General features: G+C 46.3%; 1 protein-coding gene across 1 annotated transcript in view; it reads right to left on the bottom strand.

Moving 5' to 3' along the window:
• Positions 1 to 21,376, bottom strand: part of NR2C1 (nuclear receptor subfamily 2 group C member 1) — a 424,839-nt gene that overhangs the window by 312,001 nt on the left and 91,462 nt on the right. Inside the window, exon 5 of the mRNA XM_078648543.1 lies at positions 11,658 to 11,885. Within this exon, the coding sequence (XP_078504669.1) occupies positions 11,658 to 11,885 (228 nt within the window). The remainder of the gene's footprint in view (positions 1 to 11,657; positions 11,886 to 21,376) is intronic.

The raw sequence follows: 21,376 nt of genomic DNA, 5'->3' as shown, positions 1-21,376 counted from the left end.
CGCCAGCCTAGCTGCTTCCTCTAAAGTGATTCCATGCACATTAGGTACACTTCAGATTGGTTATTGGGTTACCTTTGTGAGTCCCTAGTATATGGTACCTTAGGCACTAAGGGCATAGGTACCCCAGAGGCCTACCAGGGGCTGAAGCATGTATTATGCCACCCCTGGGAAGCCTTCCAAAATGGCACTAGAGGACTGCTTCTGCAGCCAGGGTATGGTGGGGCATGCACCCCTTACTAAGAGATAGGTTACCTATATCTGCCTTTAATCACTGACACATATAAGCCTATCAGTCACTCCTATAGCAGGCCTTATCAAGCCTGAAGGCAGAGTGCTTGGTTTTGTGTGAGAGGGTGACCATGCATGAGCAGAGCCACTCTGCAGCTTTCGGAGCCTATTCTCTGAGGCTGTTCTGTGATGCAGCCAGACCATACTCTTTAGTGCATTATAACCTTGCAGTAAATGGTAACATTGGAATGGCTGCATGGAAACATGTCCTGTTTGGTGTCAAACACTTTGGAATCCTATCTTCCTTAAATTTTTACAGGGGACTCCGTTCAAAACATAAGGTGTCACAAAATGGATGCTGCAGCCAAAGACAGGAGTCTGGCCTCCTGCTGCTGACCGAAACTCAGGCTGGGGAGGCCTGGACAATAGGTATCCTGTCACAGGGAGGTGTAACCACCTACCAGACAGGCTTTAGTGTATTGGGGCTCGGTGGGTGCACTCTCAGACTGCTTTGATGTCTGCACTGGGGGCACATTTGGTGTCTCTGTGCATAGTCCAGTCCAAACGGGTTGCAGGGGCTACCAGCCCCTGCTCTGGCGCGAAACTGGACAAAAGAAATGGGTGAGCCACCCCTCTTTCCATATACTCTCATAGGTGGGTCCCCAGAGTATGTTTATTTATTTTTATTTATTTTTGATATTTGTAAAGCGCAAACAAATGCCCGTAGGCGTCTTGGCGCTAAAGATTCTATACAAGATTCAAGGCAGGTTACTGATTAAATAACCATGTTTTCAACAGTTTTCGGAATTGGAGGAGGGATTGGCTTGATCGAATCTGAAGAGGAAGGGTATTCCAGAGTCTGGCTGCTGTAACCACAAAACGTCTGTCTCCCCAGGAGACAGTCTTGGTGCGTGGCACCATTAGTTGATGAGCTGCTGCGGATCTCATTTGTCTAGTGGGGCAGTAGGCGGTAAGCTGTTCTATGAGAAACTGCGGACCCTGTTTAAGTACCGCTTTATAGGAGAGGCACAGAGCTTTACATTTTATACGATTCTTAATAGTCAGCCAATGATAGTTACGAATAGTCTGCTAGATCGATTTAAATTTAGGGATTCTTGAAAGCATTCTCGCAACGGCAATTTGTACCGTCTGCATTTTATTGATGACCCTACTTTGTGCATTGACAAATAGGCCATTGCAATAATCCAGTGATGAAAGTACCAGAGTGCTAACCAGTATTTTTCCTGCACTTTCTGGTAGGTACGGGATTATTTTTTTAATCAATCTTAGCTTATATAAAGCAGTCGATGCGATTTAATTGGCATGGGAAACAAAGTTTAGGTTGTCATCAAAGATGATTCCCAAGTTCCTGACCCTTGAAACAGGGTTAGGAAGAGATCCCAGAGATGAAGGCCACCAGGAGCATGACCAATCCGGTGAGAGTTTTCCAAAAATGACCACCTCTGTCTTCTCAGAGTTAAGTTTAAGGCAATTGCTGGCCATCCATCTTCTTGGAAGCGTTCAGCCACCTCCTCTCCATCATTGTTTATGGCCAGCACCAACTGCGTGTCATCGGCGTAGGAGGTAAGGCTCATCCCATAAGATTTTATAACTCTAGCTAGGTCCGACACATAGATGTTAAAGAGTGTCAGACTTAGGGAAGAGCCCTGAGGAACCCCGCACGGTAGAGTTAATTCGGCCGACTGAAAGGGTCCTAATGTGACTGCCTGTGTTCTTCCGGGCAGGAAGGAAGCGAGCAGGTTTTTAGCTCTTAGTTGAATGGCCATTTTTGCGACACGGTCGATCAGAATGGAATGGTCGACCGTGTCGACGGCCGCAGACAAATCCAACAATATGAGCACCGCCGTCCCTCCTTGGTCTCTAATGAGTCTAATATCTTCGGTGGCTTTAAGGTGGAGAAGTGTGGCTCAATGGTTAGAGCGGCAGACCCTGATGCAGAGGTCTGGCCCGGGACCAGGGTTCAATTCCTGCCTTAGCTGTCTCGGCGGATTTTGGGCTCATAATTCCCCGGACCTGATTTCTCGCCTCGGTGCCTACTCTAAGCATGGGTCCCACGCTGCAACTCTGGGCAATAGCTTGCTTAGTCTCCACAACGGCCCCCTACAGCGCTAGGGATGCCTGGTTGCACCCTGGGGATGCCCAGGAGTGGACATTTCACGGGGAAAAACCAGGAAGGGTTCCCTAGCGGTATGAGTACAGCCCCAGGACACTCCGGAGTATCAGTGCGCTTTACAAGTACGGCTACATTTACATTTACAATGAGGGCGGTTTCCGTACCGTGAAGCTTATGGAACCCCAACTGCGTGTCATCCAGCAGGTGATGTTCCTCAATAAATTCGGAGAGCTGAGAATTCATTGCTCTCTCTGCCACCTTAGCCAAAAAGGGCAAACTGGTTATAGGTCTATAATTCTTCATTTCTTTCTTGTCCAGATGCGGGTTTTTTAAAAGCGCTTTAAGGAGAGTGTTTTTAAGCCTGTCAGGGTAAATCCCTACCTTAAACATAGCGTTGCATATTTGCGTGATCACAGACGTTATTGATTCGATTACAGGGAGGAACACTTTTGGGGGACAAGGGTCCAAAGCTGATCCTGATTTTATCAGCTTAATAATATCTGTTAATTGTGACTCATTAATTTCTTTAAATTGCGTTAAGCTGAATTCAGGGGGTATGGTACTAATTGACTGGGTGCCAAGATTAGACTTAGATGAAAAGTCTGAGTAAATATCATTTACTTTTGCATAAAAGTAGTTGGCCAGAGCATCGCAAAGAGCTTGTGAAGGGGTGGGGGCAGCGTCGGGTACTTTCCCGGCCAGTTGCATCACTACTTCATAGAATTGTTTGTTGGAATTCTTCGCGGTTTCAATTTGTTCACTGTAGAACTTCCTTTTTGCCTCAATGATCATCTTTTTATATTTAACAAGTTCCTCCTTATAGCGCGTTTTGTTTTCGATAGCATAGGTTTTACGCCAGTGTCTTTCGTAGTTCCTGCATTTTTGTTTTTGTTCTCTGAGAGCTTCCGTGAACAAGAGTGCGGAAGGCGAGGACCTATTTTTGGAAAAAAAATTCTGTGGTACCAATAAATTCATGGCGTTACTTATCCATGCCGTGTATTGATCCATAGCTATGTTTGGATCAGTGGAAATGGCTGGACGAGTAGTATTCAAGAGCGTTCTAAGTTGTGTGTTGTTTATGTCTTTCCAGACCTTAAAAGGCCCCTGACTAGTTTCAGCCACCTTCTTTATGGGAACATAGTTAATAGAGATCGTGAAAAGGATGGCATGATGATCGGACCATGGATGCGGAAGGATATCTTGTATATGAATCTCCTTTAGATTAGAGAATATACCATCCACCGTGTGGCCAGCCTCATGTGTAGGTGAGGAGACCAACTGGGAGAGCCCCAATGTTTCCATGTCGGTTAATAAGACTTGTGTTTCAGTGTTGTCGATTTTTTCCAGATGGAAATTAAGATCGCCTTAGACCGTGAAGGAGTCCTCTATTACTAAGGATTCAAGCATGGTATTCAACTTTGAGAGAAATTCTGAACGCGCTCCTGGAGGTCTGTATAGGAGTGCTCCTTTAAAATTATATGACGGGGTTAGCATGATTGAGAATTGGACAGCTTCAGATGTGGAGGAAGGGACTGGGGAGGTTCTTACAGTAAAAATATTGCGGGAAATTACTGCCAGACCACCTCCCTTCTTTCCCTGTCTATCTTGTCGGTGAACCACGTAACCTTCAGGTACTGCAACCACTAGATCGGGGTCGGACGCGTTATCTATCCAAGTCTCCGTGACGAATAATATATCTATATTTCTATCAGTAATCAGATCCGCTATATCCTGTCTATGCTTACCCACAGAACGGGCATTAATGAGTGCTAATATTATTTTTGTGTGTTTATTGTTCTCAGCATTTCGGGAGTAAGCGGTATTGTTAATAAAAGGAAGTAGGGATTTACAGTGTGTACAGCTTATAATTGTATTCCTTATGATGTTCTTCGGTTCTGATCGTATGCAGTAGCTACATAGTGGGCAAAGCTGGATTAATTCGCTTTTAGAATAGAAGGTCCGGACTTCTGTCCTGTTTGGATCAGGGGTAGTGGCCCTTGGCCCGGTTCCGGCACGGACGGGCGCAGACGGGCTTGCCTTTGGCGTGCCTTTGGCGCGCCCGCTGCGCGGATGGGAACTCATTGTCATAATATAGAGAAAAATAGGAGGGCGGGAGGCAGCCAGCAGCTGGACCGCAACCCTTTCCCTCCACCCAATATGGCGGCTAAACCCTCTCTCCCACCGCGTCAGCACCTAATCGGCTGCGCGGGGAGCAGGGTTCGAGATGCAGGGTGAGAAGGTGATAGCAGCAGAATAAACAGGTTTTTAAAAGTTACCAAAGTAAAAGATAATGCACACTTTTTAAAATCAAGTTAGCACACTTTTAAAATCAAATTAGCAGGTTAAACCCCCGGCTTCCGCCTCAGGTGTTCAACACCTTTTCTCAGTATAAGTAAGGGAACCCTGGCAACAGGACTTTAGATTCTCCTGGTCGAAACTGGACGAAACTCTGATACTGAATCCTGGAACTTCGATGCTCTACTCAAGACTAGAGGATGGAAGAATCTCCCTTGGGGTCAAGAAGTGACTCCCCTGCTCAAACAGGGACCAACGAAGCATCTTGCCGGTCTGCATTTCCGAAGCTCCTGTCGGACTCAGGACACGGACTTCCAGACTTCCCAGAGGTCGACACGAGATCCCAGCAAATGTCATGGTACTTATAGAGCGCACTGTCACCAGACGGTCACCTTGCGGTGTCGCCTATTCGGCTTCCTGGCGCTGATACTCATACCGCTGTGGAACCCCTCCTGGCTTTCCCTGTGAAGTGTCCACTCCTGGGCACCCCAAGCCAGGCATCCTTAGCGCTGTTGGGGCCGGTGTGAAGGCTAAGCAAGCTATTGCCCAGAGTTGCAGCGTGGGGCCTGTGATTAGAATAGGCACGAGGCGAGAATTAACAGGTCCAAGGAAATTGAGCCCGAGACCCCGCCGAGGCAGGAATCGAACCCTGGTCCCTGGCCAGAACTCTGCATCAGGGTCTGCCGCTCTAACCATTGAGCCACACTCCTCCATTGAGACTCACAGCCCTCACGAGTGATGTGGGACCAGAACTCCTGGACACCGTGCACATTTGCTAGTGCATCGACTTCCCGAGCTTTCCCGAAGTTGTGCATTGGGTTACTCGTAGCCCAAGCCTTGAGCACCATCTGCACCGAAGATTGTGGGCCTACACTCCAAGAGTTTTCCGTGGGCCAGCTTCTTGCATTTCCGCTTGAGGCTCCTTCGCGATCCCTCGTCCGTCGACTGGTGGGTCCCCTCGAAGGTAACTCTACTTTTCCGTGGGCTTACCTGGTTGCTCGAGACGTGCCCTGACTCCCCACCAAAGGGTGAGTCCCTCAGACCTTGCTGGTCTGTACCAAAGCCAATCTCTGCCTTCTGCGTGGGTTGCTGTTGCCAAGCCTTGTTGGGTCCAATCCGGGCAACGACACAGCAGCACTCTATATCCTTTGTGGGACAGCTCAAATCCAGCGTCTGGTCGTCGTCGACACCTCCTGGTCCTCGTGGCTGAAGAGTCAAGCTTCACCTTCTTCACCTGCAAGCACCCGACATCTGTGGGCATTTGACTATCGTGCCCCTGGTCACTGGCCAGTGAACCAGACTCTGTTGCTCTGCTTTCAGGTACTTCTCATCCTCGATCCAGACTTGGATCTCTCCGCACACTTTCCACTTGGACGCCAGCAGCACTTTTGCAGCAGATCGCCACTGAAATCAATGACGAAACCCGACATCAAAAGACACCTATGCACCCGGCTTCCCTGGGTGAGGTAACTAGTACTCTGGTGCTCACGTGGGTGTTGACTCTAGAACCTCCTAGTTCTAAAGGGATTTGCTCCAAGTCCTCTTCTAAGGGTCCTTTATCCTTAAAATTCCAACTGCGACTTTACCCATAGAAGTTAATGGTGATTTGCGGCTGTGTTTAGACACTGCACACGTCCACCGTGGGTCCCCTGTGTCACTACCTTGGGTGGTTCCTGGTGGCCCTAGCAGTTCTAAAGGCTCTAGGCCTTGTCTCTATGCAAGTTGTGGTTCTTATACCACTTTCTTAATATATGGTTTGGTACGCCCCCAGGGCTCAACGTATATTGTGCTAATTTACTGTGTTTTATTAAGTTTACTGAATGTACTTTTGCCTCTAGCCTCAAAGAGACTAGTGGGATGTGTTTAGAATAAATACATATATTTTATATATATATACCTGGTGTGGTTCTCCTTTCATTTGATAAGTCACAAGATTATAGACTGGTAAAACAAGGTGCTTTACATTCCTCCAAGACTTAGCCTGAAGGCTGCTCTCCACAGCTACCACTAGGATAGCTTTCTATAAAGGTTGTCTTTAACCTACAATCAATAAGGGTCGTTTGGACTGGTGCAAGGTGCCCACTAGAATAGTGGACAGCAAATGCCAGGCCAACTTCTCACAGCAGCCATGCAAATGTCTTTGATTGGCGTTTTAGCAAGAAATGCAATAGTTGCTCCTTTCTTCCTTGTTGAATGCGCTCCTTGTAAAGTTTGTCTTGCTTGTTTGTGGCACAATTGTATGGCTTTTGCTATCCATCTTGCGATTGTGCTCTTGGTTACTGGTCTTCCAAGAAAACGTTTTGCAAAGGATACAAATAACTGTTTTGTTTTTCTGTATTCTTTAGTTTTTTTCCACGTAATACATGACTGCTCTTCATGCGTCAAGTGTGTGCAAATCTCTTTCTGCTTTGTTCTTAGGGTTTTGAAAGTAACTTGGTATTTGTATGCTCTGATTTATGTGAAATCTTGACACCACCTTTGGCATGAATTGCGGATCTGTCCTCATGACAATCCTGTTACTATGTATTAGGAAGATAGGTCTCTGTAGTGTTAGTGCTTGTAATTCACTAACCCTACGGAAGGATGTTATTGCCACAAAAAATGCTGTCTTTATTATAAGCATTTGTAGCGTTGCTTTGTGTAGTGGTTCGAAAGGTGTTCTCATCATTTGTGCTAGAACTATGTTCAGATTCCGAGTTGGTGCTGGTACTATTTTTGGTGGTGCAATCCTCTTCGTACCTTCTAGGAACCTTTTGACCACATGTGAGGTGAAGAAGCTCTTCCCTGTTTCCCCTCTTGAATATGCCACAATTGCTGCTAAATGTATTTTCAGTGATGTAAAACATAAATTGACTTTCTAGTACATGTGTGAGGTATTTTAAGCCCTGTTCTTTCTTTTGTAATCTTTCTTGAAAGACGCCTTTGAAGACACCATTGGGTGTACCTTTTCTATTTTGCTGTATAACATTTTATTGTTGTTGGTTTCCTAGCTTCTCTTAGAACAGCCATTGTGCTTTCTGGTAGTTTGAGATGTGCGAATTCCAAGTCCTCAGGAGCCAACAGGCCAGGCCTAAGCTCTCTGGTTCTGGATGAAACACTTTCCCGTTCTGCATTGTCAGCAAGTCTTTTCTTTTTGGAAGTTTGTAAATTGTCCCCTGCGAGATTTCCATTCGTTCTGAGAACCATGTTTGTTTGGCCCATTGTGGTGCTATGAGAATCAATTTGCTGATTCTGCATTTGCTGATCACTTTGTTCAGTAATGGTATTGGGTGAAAGCGTACTCAAATATCCCTGACCAGTCTATCCATAGTGCATTCCCTATGGACTGATTGCAAGGTCGCCTGGATGCAAGGTTTTGGCATTTTGCATTGTGGGGTGTTGCAAATAGGTCTATTTGTGGTGTTCCTCATTTTTAAACACTTTTTTGCACTTCCGTTTGATTCAGTTCCCACTCGTGGGATGATGTGGTTTGTCTACTCAGTCTGTATGCTTCTAGATTGTCCTTCCCTGGTAGGTGTATTGCTAAAATGTCTATTTGTTTTGGAATTGCCCATCTCCAAAACTGTTGTGCTAGAGTGGAGAGTGCTACAGACTGAGTCCCTCCTTTTTTGATTATGTAAAACATAGTTGTAGTGTTGTCGGTTTGTATCAACAGTCTTTTCCCGTATAGCTCTTTCTGAAAGGCTTTTAACGCTAAGAACACAGATTTTAGTTCCAAGATATTGATGTGTTTCACTGCATGGTGTGGTGCCCACAATCCCCTTACTTTGAGATTGTCCATGTGTGCTCCCTATCCTACTAGGGACGCATCTGTTATGGTCACTGTTGGTGTTTGGGGTGTGAAAAGTCTCCCCTGTGCTATGTTTGCTTTGTTCCACCATGCCATCTGCTGATGAACTAAGTTTGTGACAGCCACTAGATCCTCCGAGCTCCGTGTAGATTGTGACCATTGTGTCTGAAGCCATTCTTGAAATGGTCTCATGTGCAGTCGAATATTGGGAACTAAATGAATGCATGAGGCCATCATTCCTAGTAATTTCCCCACTGTCCTCACTGTCAGATGATGCCCCTTCTGGTATAGATGATTCTCCTTTAATAGAGCTGATCTCCTTTTCTCGCTGGGAAAGCCTTTCCCTAACACAGCGTTTATCTCTGCGCCCATGAACACCATCATGCGTTCCAGTTCTATGGATTATTTTACCCAGTGTATGGGGAAACCCAGCTGAACTAGTGTCTCTATCACTTGTATATGCTGTTTGCATCGGCTGTATGAGTTTGCTCTTACTAACCAGTCAAAGCACCTTCGTAGCCGCAATAGGCGGATTGTGAGTGCCGGAGGCCATGGAAAGCCCCAAAGACCTAGCCGTAGCCCTAAGGTCCTTGAAACACTAACGCAGAATCTGTCTTGTCTACGAAAAGACAGGAGCCATCAATGGGCATGTCCATAAGAGAGGATTGAACATCCCCCTGGAAAAATAGTCATTCTCATCCAGGTGTAGCGTCGTAAGGCCACAGTCTACAAAATCGCTCTGCCTAGTGTGTCCAGTCCACACCGTATGTTGAACTTTACTGAATCTCTCCCATCGGCGACAGCCTTAGAAAGTACGGCCCAGGGCTCCTCCAAAACGATGGCAGCACCTGCGCAACCATATGCCACATTGTGTGGAAATAGCGCCCCAAAAGGTATGCGGGGTTCACAGACCAGAGTGCAAGGCTGGCTGAAGAAAACATCTTCCCCAAAGCATCCAGACTTTCCCTATCTGGGGGTGTAGTAGGGAATTCACCAGGATTTACATGGGATGTAGCGGCTTGGACCACCAAGCTCTCTGAGGTAGGGTGTTGGGTGAGGATGTTTGGGTCCCCGTCCTGGAGTGAGACAGTGGTGGTGGTGGTGGTGGGCAATCGTCCTATTCACAGGAGCCCTTGTTCTGGATTTGGACCCGGTCCCAAGTAGAACTTGTGCAAGGACTTCATTAAACTGGAAGAGTGGTTCTGGAGGGATATCCCGGCTGCAGCACCACTGACAAGAAGTTTGCCTTGACTGCCACTGAGGTTAGACAGAGGTCAAGGACCTCAGTCACCCTCCGCACCTCCTTCATAGCCACAGTAGAGGAAGAAAGTATGCCAGTGTCTGGAGAAGTGCCCAGTCCACTGTCGAGTCAAGTCAAGTCAAGTCAAACAGCAACGTTTATTAGACAGTATAAAAACAACATATTATAAATAGCCTAAAATCAATAGCCTAAAATCATCACAAATCCATCAGTAACCTATGAACAATGAATATAGGACACGGGAATATTCGTACAATAGGACATAGTAGCTAGATTCATAGTGTAAACATTATCAACCTACCACTATTATGAATAAAATAAAAAGTTAGAAGTTGAAAAGCTTTAGGTTAGTCCAGTCCACTGGTTTTGACCCAGATCCTCACACCAGTCCATGTTTGTTTTATCATAAGGCGGGTATTCTAGAGGGTCCGGGGATCCCTCCCATTCCTCCAGAGTCCTAGCCCATAAGGATAGGGCTTAGGCTCCAGCCTGTACGGCATGGCTTCAGTGGTCGCAGACATCGGGTGAAACCCTTCTAGCTACGTGTCTGAGACGGGAATGAGAATGGGGATGGCGCAGCCAGTGGACGCCCGGAGTGTCGGCCTCGGGACCGGCGCAAGGGCCCGTCGGGATAGTAAAACCTGTGCTCGTTTGGATTCATCTGTGGAGACTGACTGGCGTCGGTGCTGAGCAACAGGTGTGGATCCAGATGGGCCCCCTTCTGAACCCACGGGTCCCAAAGGCACGCCAGAGGGAATGGGCCGCCCAAATATGGGGTGCATAGCCTCATAACATTTGCATAGTTGGGCTGGGGTCGTTCCGGCTCCCAGAAACTCGGGAAAGCGCGTAGCTGGACCAGGCTCAACCGCAGACAGGCCGCGAGTGGTGTTGCTCCCCATCTCATTGGCCAAAAGACGAGGGGAAGTCGAAGCACGCTTCAACAACTTCTTTAAGTGGGATTGAGATTTACCTGAATGGCTTGACAACATGGAATGTGACAACGACCTCAAGCTCCACAACCGCTCCTGTGACCTTCTTCTCAACTGGTTCCTCGATTGTAGCGCCATCGCACATTGTGCCGCCAGGAGCCTGAGAGATCGCTCCCTCAAGGTCTTCGGATGCATGGGGTGGCATTTGGGACAGCCTTCAGGTCATGGTCTCATTCGAAGCACCAAAGCAATACAAATTATCTCCCACCAATCCAACAGAATTTTTTTTCGTTGTTCCCAAGTGAGAGATGATCGGGAGGTGGGGGCAATTCTCTGTTGGGCAGGAGTCCAATCTCTATTTCTCTAACTTACTATGCCATTAAATCCCTATCCCACTAAAATCTCTCCCTGGAAAAAAACAAGTATATTGCTCTGGGAAGGATGGAAAGGTTATTTGCACGCTACTCTAACTTCTCCGCTTTCTCTTAGTTATACAACTGTTGCACATATTGGTAGTGGGTTTTTCTTTCTTTGAAAAAAATAAAATCTAACAAAAAGGTGTATAGCACAAGCCTACCTACAAAGCAATGGATCACTGGAGAGTGGATAAATAAACTTAAGGACCATTAGGCATGGTGATGGTAGACAATGAAACATGCAGAAGGCATAGATAGGGTGAAGATTGGAGAAAGCAGTTGGACGAGGATTTTTCAGTCCATGATGAGCAATAGCTTGACGATACAAACTTCGAGACAAATTATTATACAAAAATGCACATATTCTCCTCAGCAGTAAGAACTATGTGGAGTTTCAAATTACATGGAAGCGCCAACTAAAATAGAGGTCCCATAGTGAACAGTGTTTCAATTCTTTTTTGCTTCACTGCTATCTTACACAATGGGTCACTGTACAAATCAATGTACATTGCAAAAGGCAAGTAACAACAAATCTGCAAGCCAACCAAGGAAAAGTATCACATGAATAGAAACGATTTATAATAATGCATTTCTCCTAACTTACTTGAAAGTGTTGTGTGTTACCATCAGCTCCTGCAAAAAAAAGTTGGTTGATACCGCTGCTATCTGGAGATAAGTACACTTTGCCTTGACTGGAGTCTTGTCTGGCGATGATCACTTTGCTAGAGGAGGAGCCATCAGAGTTGGTCAATATATATTGTTTCCCTGCTGCACCCTGATCAAGAGATGTCACAATCTGTATCTTCTGGCCAGTCTGTTGATCTGTAACAATCTGATAATATATTTTAATCTTAGATCTTCATACTACCAAATATGCTCACATTTCAATTAAACGTACACAAACTTCCAAAACACAACTGCACAATGATCTAAAAGACATCCACTGCAACTGCTAAGAAGAGGACAATGGGAAAAAAGTGTTATTGTACAAATCCATATACTCAAAATTAAAACGCCTGGCTCTCAAAATCCCAAATTCTCACAGCCTTGCATCAACTTAAAGTGGCAACGCATTTCTTCTGACTATTTCCATTTCCACCTCCCTCACTGTTTATCCACTGCATACTAATGAATGATCTGTTTCAAAAGAAGTTTTACGGAGCTAATAGATTACATCATGCTTAGTGAAAGAATACATCCTCCTAAATTGCTCAAGCAGTATTCCAAGCATCCCAAAGATATAAATAAGTGTCAAGTTCTTTGGTCACCAGTAAATCCTATAATTCACTTCTAAACATAATCATAAGAGAATGAAAAGTCACAATTTCAAAACCACTGAACTGTAACTACCAGGATGCAGTGATGCCATCCACAGTCGACAACACTGGAAAAATCTCTGGGTAAAGCGCCTTCAAACAAGTGCTGGAAAACCTCCAGATGAGTAACTTTGTTTAAAATGATTCTTATAACCATGGCTCTGTTCAAAGCAAACAATCATTTTCAAACACAAATGACAGTATTTGCATCACAATCTTTATAACTATTCTACATTTGTTCTTTATGAGAATAGTAATGCTCTGGTACTGTTATATTCCCGGGTTAGGATCATGTAGCGAAGCAGCCAATATCTTATAGTGTCCTCACAATAACATTTCAGCTGTGAACTTTTGCACATATTTGCTTCCACAAAACTGTTAAATTAGTTTCCCTGAAACTAAACTTATTTACACATCTAGCTTCACACAACATTATTACAATGCCCTGAACATCATGTACAAGGTCTCTTTTCACACTATGTACAAATGTCATCTCTATCTTCATCCACGGGGCGACAGAGCTATCTGCATATCTAGAACATCACTAATCTAAATGCACATCGCAAGGCTGCTTACCATTATAAAAGAGGAGCATCCAGATTGATTGTTAGAGGAGGCACTTAAGCTGACACAGAGGGGCCCTGAATGCTGAGACTTCACCACTAAGTGGTCGGACATCTCATGAGGGGTGTCTAGTTCGTAACCAAGACGGGGTCCTTCATTCTCTCCCATCAGGTAATGGGGTTGGATCGTCCCTTGTGGGGATTCTTGGCTCTACACCTACACACACTCTAGGGTACACTTAGAGTAGGGTTCCCATCATAGGAGTAAACTATTACTGACTGTCAAAATTCACTCCCTGTGGTCTCGTGCCTACCACCAGGGGGGCAAATTGTGGGACTTTCCAGTGTTCTAATATGCTTCCAGACACTCCCCCTGCATGCATATCCTGACTTCCAGGCATTTGGACACTATTTGGGAATTGACATCCATTCCCAACCCATGCCGGGTTTTGTGAAAGCCAGCTTGCTCATGCTTGAAGCCAGCCTGCTCATGCTTGACACTCTTACCTAGAATTCCCTGCTCACTGCTTCGTCTCCACCCCTGCAGGCCAAGGATGGCTGTAGGAATTCAGCTCACCTGTGGCTGGCTGCTACTAGTCTGCTCACACCTGATGCATGTGATTACTGTGAGCTCTATAAGCCCCAGCTCCCTTCAGGCAAGGCTGGTCATTGTAGCTGTGTACCGGTGAGACCAACCCTGGTTTCCATTGTTTCCTGAGCTTTTGATATCCTTGTTTCCAGTGTTTCCTGAACTTTAGTTATTTCTTTATTCCTGAACTATAACTATCATTGTTCCTGAATTAGCACTGCTTGCAGTGCTACCTTGACTCCTGAGCTTTAGTAATTCAATGTTCCTGAACTAGCACTGCCAGCAGTGCTACCTTGACTCCTGAGCCTTAGCTCAATTCTTGTCCCTGCTCCAGCACTGCCTTCAATGCTACTTTGTTTTCATGATTCCGGAACATGCACTATTCTAGTATACCCCTGTAGCCTCCCCTTCTGTATATCCTTTTCCAGTCCCTGCCTCTCTTCCCATTTTCTTCGTTCCAGTTCCTAGTTTGCTGTATTTCTATTCCTGCTGTCTTGCTTCTAATTACCTTGTATGTTTGTTACTTGCTCTCTGCCAAGTGGGTCCTGTGATTTCCTTCCTTTCCTATTAAGCACTCTAAGTTGGATAGCTCCTTATCTATTGTGCTTGTGTTTAGTTCTACCCCCTTGCAGTTACTGCCTTGCGTATTCCTGTTTGATCCGTGGGCACAGCAGTCAACCTAGGTGGAGTTTCTTGTTCACTGTATTGTCTTTAGCACTGTTCTGACTAAAATTATGCTGCGCCATACAGGAGTCACACACTACAAGAACTGCGGAACAGGGAAGTTCCTTAAATATCAGCACACTCTTAATTAGGGCAGTCAAAGTTTAGACAGCTTATGGTATAAACGTGCAATTAGAACAGGATCCTTTCAACATTGGATCTCATCAGCTACAAGTGAAGCACAAATCAAAACAACTTGTGTCTCCTGGTATACAGCACTTTATATAAATTGTGTTTTAATCCATTAAACATTGGTTATGATGTCAAATTTGTCAAGAAATATATTCCTGGATCATAGGTCGAACATTCCTCTTTATTTGGTTAAAATCAGTTTATTTTCATGGTAGGATGAAATACAATGATAAGGTTAACCCCATTTCCCCAATACATTTCGGGGTGTGCGCTTCATTAGGAGGCTTGGGTATAATACAAGTCCAAGCTAACATTCACACTGCAGGAAGTTTTGTGAAAACTGTAGCGCTATATGTAAGAGACTGTTCTGCAGAAATTACCACATGGGACCACAAGGGGTGATTTACCTTTCAGCTCTCAGTGTTACATCTCAGAGGGCAAGCTCTCTTGTACAAAATAACAAGAGGGGAGACACAGAAGTAAAACTCATCAGAGGAACATAAGAAAGCCAACCAATGGTAAGCAATGACTTGAAGACCACTGTACGTTTTCTGTATGGTCCACAAGAAGCTTTCGTTTACAGACAGCTAAAAGTGGACTTTCCATACCAGGTCCCTAAGGTTACTCAGAGGGGATAGAAAGATCAAGACTCCCTTATCAACAAGGTCACCTATTGGTTCAGGAATATAAAAGAGTGTTACTCAACTATCAGGAGTGACATCATAAGTGCTGAGGGGATAGTGACCATAGAGCAACCCGAAGACGTAGTAAGAGTGGTCTGGATAAATCAGGATCTGGTGGATGGTCTATTGCCCATGTGTGCCCTTAGGATCTGTGGGGATGAAACTAAAATCCAGATACAGGTTTAACCCCGAAGTGCAGTTTAATAGCAGGGCTGCTGGACCTAGCCTATGTAGGAAGAGTAGGGTGGGGTCCATTGACTGACTCCCCAATGTTACTACCTGCACTCAGCTCCCCTGTAAAAACTAGGAGAGACCAGGACCTTTTGATCTTGAGCCATAAAGGAAAATGAGATTTAAAATGTTGGTTTAAGTGCCCACTACTGCAAGACCGGGGACATCCAACCATATGGTGCTGGGGGAGGAGACGGTTCTCTTACTGAAGGCTTTTTCTGTGAGCTTTCATCTCGGCAGAGACCCTTATGCTCTAGCCCTGCTAGATTCCATTGTTGGCTCCTATACATGGGGTACACACCTGAGGGGCTCTAGCCCCTTACTTGGTATACAATCAGGGAACCTATTAATAGTAACTTGGATTTTTCTTATTTCTTAGAATGTTGCTGGCTTAAAAGCCAAGGTGGCTGATCTTGAGCGAGGAACATTCACAGATAATGTTGATTTTTGCCTCCAAGAAACCTGATGTATTGAGCCAGTGTATAGACCTGGGTATACTACCTTTCATTGCCCAGCTGTCTCACAAGTGAGGTAGGCCGGCGAGTGGTCTTAAAATTTAGGCAAAGATCTCGTTAGCCTGTGTAATCAAAAGGATTAACCTAGACACTACAGATACCCTAAGAATCAAACTTGAGAGAAATGGGTCCACCCTGAATATCTTTAATGTATACAACAGGGGAAGGGGGTGAATAGGCTGACCAATACACTATCTATTCTGAAGGAGGCTACAGAAGAGCTCCCATATGATAAGTTGCCAATTGTTGCAGGAAAATGTAATGTCACCTTTGAGCCCTCAGGCCCCCCATGCTCCGATGTAATCGAAGATGAAGAGGACACTAGGGGTATCCCAATTCTTGATCTCCCCCCAGGTAAAAGGGGCTCAGTGGTGGCCAGCCAGTTGTTGGGGCTTTCTCTTCGGCTGGAGCTAAGAGGCTGCAATGGCAGGACGAGATCATACAGAAGGGGAGCCCAGACCTTTAAAAGACACAATCTGAAAAGTTGTATTGACTAAATATTATTACCTCAAGAAATGTGGGTTGCCTTGATTGACATGGTGGTCGTCGAGACATGAAAGCGATAATAATGTGCTGCGTCCAAAAAACATTAGTATGGGATCCCAAAACCATTCCCACCCCACCTTGAAAATGGCAGGTACAATTGGCATCTCTAATAATAGAAGTGCTCTTAAATTGTCCTATGTGGTTCAGGACAATAATACCTTAGTAAAAATCTTTGAGCTAGTTGCCAATACCCTTAAGAATATCCAAAATAACACCTCCCTCAATTGCCTTGCGCTATTTGTAAATAACATCTAAGGATCGGTTTTACAGTGACCTTCATGTACTATTATTAACTAAAGAGGTAGGCATGGCAAGTAAGACGCAACCTCTAGGAACCGGGCTAATCGTCAGTGTAGGGTAGCTAGCCTTAACCTGAATAGGGCATTAAAGGCTGGTAGTACAGCGGACATCTATGCCACTAAGAGGGGCTATAAGGATATTTTGTCTGCAGCACGAAGATCATGGGAACTGGAGGTCTGGTAGACATTGGTCATGGCAGTAGCGGAAGGAGACAATAAGCTCTTTTGGGGGACAATGGCTCATAGTTGCTGATTCAACGCAACCCCACCGATTTTCATTTGCAGCCATAGGTTTGGTCCAACACTTCACAAACATTTATGCACTGAGGGATGCTTTTCCCGCAAACACTATTTGAGATGACTGTTCCCGAACGAAACTCTGCTGACCAGTTAAATTTCTCTCTTAATGACATCTTCGAGGCAATCGAGGATATCTGCCCAAACAAAGCCCCAGGGTGTGATTCGGTGCCAGGTGACATACTTATTAGAGCCCTCTGTCAGGGGGCCTCATTTTTTACGCACTCCTTAAGTCTATCCTGGGAGGGGGCTCTATAACTAGATCATGGCATTACGCCAAAATAGTTCCTATTTTCACAAAGGGCACACAAGAGGACTTCAGTAATTATATACCAATTGGCCTTATAGGTACCTCACAAAAAGCCTTCTCTCATTTTGTACTTGGGGAACTGTTAAAGTGGGTGCGGGCAAATGGTATACTTTCAGATTACCAGGCGGGATTCAGAAATGTAGGCACAGTAGAGAAAATCTTACGCTTTTGCTTTCTTTACTGGAAAACGGTATTGCAGGCCACTTGTATGAGGTGTTTATTGACAATAGGTCAGCATTTGACTCTATTCCCTAGGTGAAAATGTGGGAGGTATTAAAGCAGATGGGCGTCCCAGACAATCTCCTAGTAATTTTAATGAAACTGCATGCTGCAAATTTTGTGCGTGTTATATTCAGAAGTAAAGGAGCGCTAACTGACCCCTTTCTGATCGAGTCAGGTGTGAGGCAGGGTTGCGTTTTGGCGCTGACCCTGTTTATCCCTAATGTCAATGACTTTGTGAATGCACTGGACTACCCGACGAACTATGCCCCTAAACTAGGTTCCCATAAGATTTCCAACCTATTTTCTTGCAAATTACACCCTTTTAATATCAAAAACTCCATCCGGTCTGCAAGCCGTAAGGGACAAGGTTTTGCATTTCTGCAGTGACAGGGGTCTGTAATTGAATGTTATCAAGACAATTCATGTGCTTTAACTCTTACAGAAAAGTGAGGGTGATTATCATGGTTAAAGAAGCTGCACTTGAGCAAGTCCATGAATTTGTCAATCTGGGGGCCTGCCTAACAAATAAACTTAGTTGGCTGTCACAGATTAGCAGGAGTACCCTGAAATTTCAACAGGAGGCTTGAGCTATGGGCAAGCTGTGGAAGAAGACCCAGGTCAGTCCTTTGATACCCACATTGGAGATCTATAATATAAAAGTTAAAGGCACAGCCACGTACGGGTCTGAGCCATGGGGGCATGCGAGAACTGAACTTCTTGTCAAAGCTGAAAATAACTTCATTAAGAATCACTTAAATCGCCAGCAGAGCATCCCAGTTTTCCCCAGCTCCTTCACAGCACACTGGGCGGCTGATAAAGCCTACATTGAAAGATGCCCCTCATGTAATCCAATGAGGGACATGGCTCAAGCCAATATGCAAGCTCCTGGGCTTTAGGCAGTATTCCACCGCAGAGTTTTGCGCATGTAGGAGAGTAGGATCTGCTTACTATGGTTACCCCCACTTTTTGCTGGTGTTTCACGGTTTCTCGACTTTAGTCTGGCTGGGGCCCTGCTAACCAGGACCCCAGCCTAGCTGCTTCCTCTCTAAATTGATTGCATGTACATTAAGTACACTCCAGATTGGTTACTGGGTTACCCTTGTGAGTCCCTAGTATATGGTACCTTAGGTACTAAGGGCATAGGTACCCCAGAGGCCTACCAGGGGCTGAAGCATGTATTATGCCACCTGGGAAGCCTCCCAAAATGGCACCACAGGACTGCTACTGCAGCCTGGGTAAGGTTGTGCATGCACCCTTTACTAAGATATAGGTTACCTATATCTACCTATAATCACTGACACATATAAGCCTTTCAGTCACTCCTATGTCAGGCCGTATCAATCATGAAGGCAGAGTGCTTGGTTTTGTGTGAGAGGGTGCCCATGCATGAGCAGAGCCACTCTGCAGCTTTTGGAGCCTATTCTCTGAGGCTGTTCTATGATGCAGCCAGACCATATACTATAAAGTGCATTATAACCTCGCAGTAAATTCTAACTTTGGAATGGCTGCATGGAAACATGTCGTGTTTGGTGTCAAATACTTTGGAATCCTACCCCCCGCCAGTCCTGGCGGCGGGGGTTACATTTCCACCCTTCTAAAGGGAGACGACATGTACACACTGGTCTGCCCAGTACTAGTTTAAACGAGCCCCAGCATCACAAAATGTATGCTACAGACATGAGTATGGCCTCCTGCTGCTGACCGAAACTCCGGCACGGGAGGCCTTGACAATAGGTATCCTGTCAGAGGGAGGTGTAACCACCTCCCAGACAGGCTTTAGTGTATTGGGGCAGGGTGGTTGCACTCTCAGAGTGCTTTGAGGTCTGCACTGAGGGCACAATTGGTGTCCCTGTGCATAGTCCAGTCCAAACCGGTTGCAGGGGCTACCAGCCACTGCTCTGGCGCGAAACTGGAAAAATGAAATGCGTGTAGCCACCCCTCTTTCCAAAACCTCCAATATGTGGGTCCCCAGAGTATGTCCAAGCCCTTTTCTCAGTATAAGTAAGGGAACCCTGGCAACAGGACTTTAGATTACACCTGGACGAATCTCTGATACTGAATCCCGGAACTTCAACGCTCTACTCAAGACTAGAGGATAGAAGAACCTCCCTTGTGGTCAAGGCGTGACTCCCCAGTCCCGCCGGACTCCGAAGTATTTGCGACACAGGACACGGACTTACGGACTTCTCAGAGGCCGACACGAGAACCCAGCAAAGCGGAGACCTGCAGCCCTCACACACTTTGGAATCCTTACCCCCCCCCCCCCCCACCGCACCCTCCCCTCCCTCCCCCCGCCAGTCCTGGCGGCAGGGGTAGAATTCCACCCTTCTATAGAGAGAGACATGTACACACTGACCTAACCGATAATAGTTTAAAAGAACCCTAGCATCACAAAATAGATGCTGCAGCCACAGGCACGGGTCTGACCTCCTGCTGCTGGACGAAACTCCGACAGGAGAGGCCTGGACAATAGGTTTCCTGTCACATGGAGGTGTTCCAACCTCCTAGACAGGCTGTAGTGTATTGGGGCTGGGTGGGTGAATGCTTTTCAGACAGTGCTGGGGGCACAATAGGTGTCCCTGGTCATACCCCAGTCCAAACCGGTTGCAGGAGCTACCAGCCCCTGCTCTGGCACAAAACTGGACAAAGGGAAAGGGGTGTACCCACCCCTCTTCCTAGATCCTCCCATAGGTGGGTCCACAGAGTAGGTCTAACCCCTTTCTTCAGTATAAGTAAGGGACCCCTGGCAACAGGACTTAAGATTACACCTGGACGAAACTCTGATACATATATCCTGAAACTTCGACATTCTACACAACTAGAAGCCGGAAGAATCTCCCTTGGGGTCAATGAGTGACTCCCCTGTTCAAACAGGCACCAAAGAAGCATCTTGCCGGTCTGCATTTTCGAAGCTCCCGTCGGACTCCGAAGTATTTGCGTTACATGACACGGACTTCCAGACTTCTCAGAGGCAGACACGAGATTCCAGCAAAGCTGAGACCCGCAGCCCTCACGAGTGACGTGGGACTGGAACTCCTGGATACGTGCACATTTGCTAGTGCATCGACTTCCCGAAGTTGTGCATTGGGCTACTTGTAGTCCAAGCCCTGAGCACCATCTGCACCAAAGATTGGGGCCTACAATCCACAAGTGTTCCTTGGGCCTGCTCCTTGCATTTCAGCTCGAGGCTCCTTCGCGATCTCTGGTCCGTCGACTGGTGGGTCCCCTCGAAGGTAACTCTACTTTTCCGTGGGCTTCCCTGGTTGCTCCAGACGTGCCCTGACTCCCATCAAAGGGTGGGTCCCTCAGACCTTGCTGGAATGCACCAAAGCCAATCTCTGCTTTCTGCGTGGGTTGCTGTTGCCAAGGCTTGTTGGGTCCAATCCGGAAACCGACACCGCAGCACTCGACATCCTTCGTGGGACAGCTCTAATCCAGCACCTGGTCATCGTCGACACCTCCTGGTCCTCATGGCGGAAGAGTCAAGCTTCACCTTCTTCACCTGCAAGCACCCGACATCTGTGGGTATTCGACTATCATGCCCCTGGTCACTGGCTAGTGACCCAGACTCTGTCCGCTCTGCTTTCAGGTTCTTCTCATCTTCGATCCAGGCTTGGATCACTCCAGACACTTTCCACTTAGTCACCAGCAGCACTTTTGCAGCAGATCGCCATTGAAATCAACGACGATATGTGGAAGAGGTGTGGCGCCGCGGCCAGGGCGACTGACGCTGGAATTTGGGGACCACGGTTCGATCCCCGGCTCCGGCGGCAGGTCAGCCCAGCACCATGTGACTCTGGGCAATAGCTCGCTTAATCTTCCCGACGGCCCCCCAGCGCCTAGAGACCCTTACGGGTGATTGTGCGCTTTACAAATGTGGACTTTACTTTTTACTTT

The sequence above is a fragment of the Lissotriton helveticus genome, chromosome 1_1 (genome assembly GCF_964261635.1).
Source record: "Lissotriton helveticus chromosome 1_1, aLisHel1.1, whole genome shotgun sequence".
Classification (NCBI taxonomy): Eukaryota; Metazoa; Chordata; class Amphibia; order Caudata; family Salamandridae; genus Lissotriton; species Lissotriton helveticus.
This window is presented reverse-complemented; position numbering and strand designations above follow the sequence as displayed.